Source organism: Anarrhichthys ocellatus, unplaced genomic scaffold, assembly GCF_004355925.1.
Source record: "Anarrhichthys ocellatus isolate YVR2014 unplaced genomic scaffold, GSC_Weel_1.0 scaffold3249, whole genome shotgun sequence".
Lineage (NCBI taxonomy): Eukaryota > Metazoa > Chordata > Actinopteri > Perciformes > Anarhichadidae > Anarrhichthys > Anarrhichthys ocellatus.
Window position 1 is genome coordinate 730 of NW_022283223.1, and position 5,259 is coordinate 5,988.

At 41.1% G+C, this 5,259-nt stretch overlaps 1 protein-coding gene across 1 annotated transcript; it reads right to left on the minus strand.

The window, feature by feature from the left end:
* Nucleotides 1–998: 998 nt before the first annotated feature.
* On the minus strand, nt 999–5,248 carry LOC116378836 (G-protein-signaling modulator 2-like). Its single transcript, XM_031840750.1, has 5 exons — nt 5,090–5,248; nt 4,699–4,822; nt 2,748–3,130; nt 2,248–2,454; nt 999–1,804 (listed from the first exon to the last, which is right to left on the minus strand). Exons 2-5 carry the CDS (start codon nt 4,733–4,735, stop codon nt 1,607–1,609), a joined length of 825 nt encoding a protein of 274 aa, XP_031696610.1. The 5' UTR covers nt 4,736–4,822; nt 5,090–5,248; the 3' UTR covers nt 999–1,606.
* Between the last annotated feature and the right edge of the window lie 11 nt (nt 5,249–5,259).

Sequence of the window (5,259 nt, forward strand, 5' to 3'; positions counted from 1 at the left end):
TAAAACAAGAAACCAAATGAAACAGCGTTGAGCTTTAACGGTTCTCGTCTCCGAGATGTTTCATGAAGGAACAGACGGTTCTACATATTCTATGTAACATGATGGTAGATCCATGTTTATCTCTATGTAACCACAGCAACTAGAACAATGAAACAGAATAACATCTCAACAAGGACACACTGGGAATCGAACCTGTAACCTTAAGATTCAATCAGTGCAGTGAGAACAACACATGGGTTCTACACAGGAAGATTCACCTGGGGATTACATTTAATAAACATTTAAAGATACCGATCAGGTTTGTCTCACATATCGATCAGTAGATGTTGTTTATCTTGTTCATCTGTGCTTTCTTTGTTCCTTTGTTGTCTCCGTAATCAGATGACGTATTAACCGACTCATTTTCCTTTGATCCGGATGTTATTGGTTGTTTGATCTCTGCACGTGATGTTTTTAATAATTTAAGAGACTCAGAGCAGTGGAACCAGTATGTCTGAACACCAGTTAGTGTGTAACACCGGGTCTCCAGACTCAGACCTCAGTCCGGGTCCGGTTCCGGGTCTGAAATGTAATATATAATATATATAATTATATTATTTGAATCACTCACCGTCTCAAACGTTCCTCAGCGAGTACACGCGGGCGGAAGGCGGCACGCTGCTCGTTTGCTTCCTGTTTCCTATCAGCGCATGCGCAGTGAGTCTCAAAGAGCAGGCGGTGAGGAGGTCTCACTCTGACTGAGTTTCCTGATCCTTTCTGTCATGTAACGTTGTATAAACCTCTCATTGTTAATTTATTTGACTCTGTTTATTGGAACTCATTTCTGTCTTTGTGCTGCTGCAACAACCATAAAGGTACATTTTACTTATGAGTACTTTTACTTTGATTTAGCTACTAGTACTTCTGTACTTTCATTAAAGTAAAGTTTCTCTTTTATTCTTCATGCACATAAAAGTTTGTTTTCATGAAAAATTAAACTCTGACACATTGTTCCAGTAAATGAAAGTAATTCATGTTTATATGAGTTTACATTCTGTTCATTCATGAATCTGATGTTTAAATATCAGTAAAATGTTACAAGATGTCTTCAGATGTTACACTTTAACAACTCTACAGGACAGAGGGGTTATGGTTAGACAACACAGGGGCCCAGGACCTGGTTCAGGTGTGCACCTGGTTCAGGTGTGGACCTGGTTCAGGTCCAGGTGATCTATGTAATGAGTAATGTTCAATGTATTTCCTCCAAACATTAGTAAAGATGATTAAAACATCATAAAGTCTGCGTTTTGTTACGTCCATGTTTACCAGATAACGGTTTTAATGTGTAATGATGTCAACTCACAAACACATGAACTCTAAAACCACTAAGAGGCCATCATAGGAGCCCAGACGGCTGGTCTCAGGTCAGACCTTCAGGGTCTGGAATTAGTTCAGAGTCTTCAAGGTTTCCACATCAACACAGTCTGGATTCTGATTTCAGTCTGAATCCTGCAGAAGACCAGATCCCTGTTCTGTCCCACAGTCTGTTATGTAGGAACAGAACTTGTAGTCTTTGAAGAGCACTAGAAGCTCAGTGGGGCTCTGATGGACTCTCTCAGACTCCTAATCACTGATGGTTTTGAGGATGGTGGATGTTGATGTGGTCCTCAGAGGGCATCGGCAGCAGTGAGGCTCTCTGTTCGTCCATCCTCCTGGACTGAACCCTCTGAATCAAGCTGAACAAATCCTGCTGATCTTCAGGAACCGGACCGACCACATCATCCAGATCAGGAAGGGAGCACCTCTGGTCCTCCATCCTGTCAGACTAGAGACAGACACAGTGAGACGGGAAGACACAGTGAGACGGGAAGACAAGCTAGTGAAATGCCCGGAATATATAGGGAGGTGGGTACATATACATATAAATATTCACAAAGTTCTCGGTTCGGTTCAGTACGATACAGTGGTGCCACTGTTCGGTACGTTTTCAATGCAGCAAAAAAGCAGAAAAGCCAAATCCTCTCTGAGGCTCTCTGAGTTGATTCTCTGTTTGGGCTTTTGTTTTCTTTTACAAAGCAGGAATGATGGTCTGGAGAAATGGGCTGGTGAAGGAGTAGTGTCACGGGGCTCAATAGCATTAAGCATGTTGGTGCAGCCTGGTTTATCACTAGAGGAGGGATATCTACTATCTATATATATATATCTATCTGATATATATACACATATATATATATATATATATAGTATTGCCATAGGACATGCTGGTACCTGGTAGTGGATGAGCATGTAGTAAAAGTCCGGACTGGGCGAGGTGGGCTGCTCGGGGCTGCAGGCTCCACAGGGAGAGGCTGGTCCTGGGTCAGGCAACAGACTAAGGCTGGCTCTCTGGACCTCCAATCTCTGAGCCTGACACTCCAGGATCAGGTCCAACAAGGCCTCCGGCTCCTCCGGCTCCTCCGGCTGGCTGCTTCCACGCTGCAGCAACAACAACACAAGGACCAGCCACGAGTTATTAACGTGATTACACTTTCAAGAAGCCCGATCAAACATGCATTACTCTGGATCAGGTCTTACAGCCCAAGATGCTCAACATTCTCCCAGATCCTTTCTTCACATACTTTTACAATCTATTTATATTGTAATGATCTGAGTGGAGGGTCTGAGGACAGAAGGTGCTGTGTGCTGGACTACAAACCAGATCACTGGCCCATTCTGGATCAATCTGGGAAGTGTTTGATGGTTTTATGGCAGCAGAAGCTGACCGTTACCTTGATTGTGGAAGTCATGGTTCTGGTCCTGGAGCTCAGAGTAGAGCCCAGGCTCTGAATCCGAGGCCTGGTGGAGCCGTGGCTGCCTCCAGGACCAGGACTTGGCACGGGAGTCATTAGGCCTCTGAGGGTCCTGAGGGGTGAGGTGGAGGCTGAGGTTCTGGTGCTGGTGTTGCTGGGACTGTCGTGTCGCGGTCTGGTCTCCAGACTGCCGTTACGGTGGGGGGGTGGAGAGCATTTAGGAGCCTTCCCTCTGATTCTCCCGTTCTGATGAGAAGGTGAAGACAGAGAGGGAGGAGCTACACCTGAAAGCTTTCTGTCAGCCATGATGGGGCTGTGGGCAGGACTAAAGGCACTGCTGTCATCAGTGGGAGGGGCTAAATCTGGTCAGAAAGAGAGAAGGGCAGGAAGTGAGACACAGACCCTCCTTGAGACGGTCAAAAGGTCAAAAACTTAAGTCGTACTTGTCATCACAACTTCTCATGACGTCAAACAAAGATGTGAAGCAGAAGTACTTTAAACTTGATGAAAGTTAAGCTTTAGATGGACGAAGGCTCAGTGGTAGATCGGGTCCTCTATTAACCACAAGGTTGGTGGTTCGAAGCCGGGCTTCTAATGTCAAAGGGTTCACATGACCACTAAGATCAATAATAAGACCAATGAAACTGTCGTATAACATTATATATATCTCTCTCTCTATATATATAGATATATATAGATATATCTATATATATCTATATATAGATATATAGATATATCTATAAAGATATATATGGAGATATATAATATATATATATATATAGATATATATATATATATATGGAGATATATAATATATATATAGAGATATTATATATATATATAGAGATATTATATATCTCTATATATATATATATATAGATATATCTATATATATATTATATATCTCCATATATATCTATATATAGATATAGATATATAACATAATATCTCGTATGTTTCATGTCTATTTCTTCTCGTTGTATAATTTGCTGCTGTTTCATAAATATATAACATTATCTTAAACGTGTGAAAATATGACTTCATTAGGTTGGAATTGATATTAAAAAGTAATATACGTGTCACAAAGCTTTCTCTGATAAATATTGAGTTAATTGTTTAAGTTATGGAGGTACGTGTGTGTATTTATTCCTTCTCCTATTCTGACATATAATATTCATTTTTAAATATTAAGTTTGCTATATTTACTGTTTATTTTACTTGCGTTGTTTGTTACTTATTGGTTACATGTTTGAAATAAACACATAGAAATAAAGTGAAACTGTCCACTTATATTTATCTACATGAGGTTCTGGCAGAAGAAAGCATGAAGCCGTTTTACTGGTTTATGTGGAACATGTGGGACGGGGACTGACAGGAACAAGTTCTCTGCACTAGAGAGCTCTTACACTACGACTAGAGGACATGTTCAGCTCAGGTTCAGACTGATCCATCTTTACATCAAAGACATTTGAGAAGTTGAACATTTGGGTCGCGGCTTGTCCTGAAGGATAGGATGGTGGGTCCTGCAGCCAGACCAGTTGAGAACCACTGTGCTAAATGACTGTAATGTACTGTGTGTGTGTGGGGGGGGGGTCCATCAGAACCACTGCCTTAAATGACTTTACATCACAAGTTGTAACAGAACGGAACTCATTAAAAAGACGTATCTTCATTTGTACAAAACTAAATGAACTCTGAAAACTCTGAACATCAGATCGGGCTGAAGAGATATTTGTGTTTTTGTATTTAGTTTATTATGCGTTTGAAATATCCAATCATGCTAACTAGCATAGCATTTTGTAAAGTAAACTCTTGCCAGTTACATCATGAAAAGCATGTTGGTCTTTTGTCATCCAGATATGTTTTACACCTCAAACATTGTAAATATTTAGGAACAACTAATCTTTGGATGAAGTGATGAAACACTTACGAGGGCCGACCGCTGTCACCACTTCTGTCCTGCACATCCAACACTTCCAAACTTCTGTCAGTGTTAAAGTGTTAAAGTGTTAAAGGAGGAGGACTGGACCTGGAGAGTCCGGGTTTAAGTGGAGCTGCAGCAGAAGTAGGTCAACACACAACACAAAGGACACACACATGAATGCTTCACATCTCTTCTTCATTCAGTGAAACACAACAGTGTATCACTGCCTAGTGGCCGCCAGAGGAAACAGACTGAGCAACAGAAACATTTAACACCAACACACAGGAATCACTGTTTCGCTTTGTAAAGTTTGGCTTCAAAGTCACAACTAAAGTCTAGTGGAGACAACAAACAGCTGGAGAGACACAACGTTTGATTCAAGCTTTAGATACTTCACCTCAACATCACAAAGTGCTCTTCTTCTTCTTCTTCTTCTTCTACTTCTTCTTCTTCTTCCTCTTCTTCTACTTCTTCTTCTTCTTTCTATTCGTTTCCTGACGATCTTCTTTCTCTTTTCTCTTGTTTTACTTCTTCACTGTCGTCTCGTTTCTCCACCGACTGAAGTTT

Bases quoted from the DNA above. Each gene is read 5' to 3' on its own strand.
- LOC116378836 (XM_031840750.1), bottom strand. From the start codon at position 4,735: ATGTGCAGGACAGAAGTGGTGACAGCGGTCGGCCCTC. The intron at 3,131-4,698 runs GTAAGTGTTTCA...CTTTCTGACCAG, and splicing joins GGTGACAGCGGTCGGCCCTC to ATTTAGCCCCTCCCACTGAT. The intron at 2,455-2,747 runs GTAACGGTCAGC...TTGTTGCTGCAG, and splicing joins CCATGACTTCCACAATCAAG to CGTGGAAGCAGCCAGCCGGA.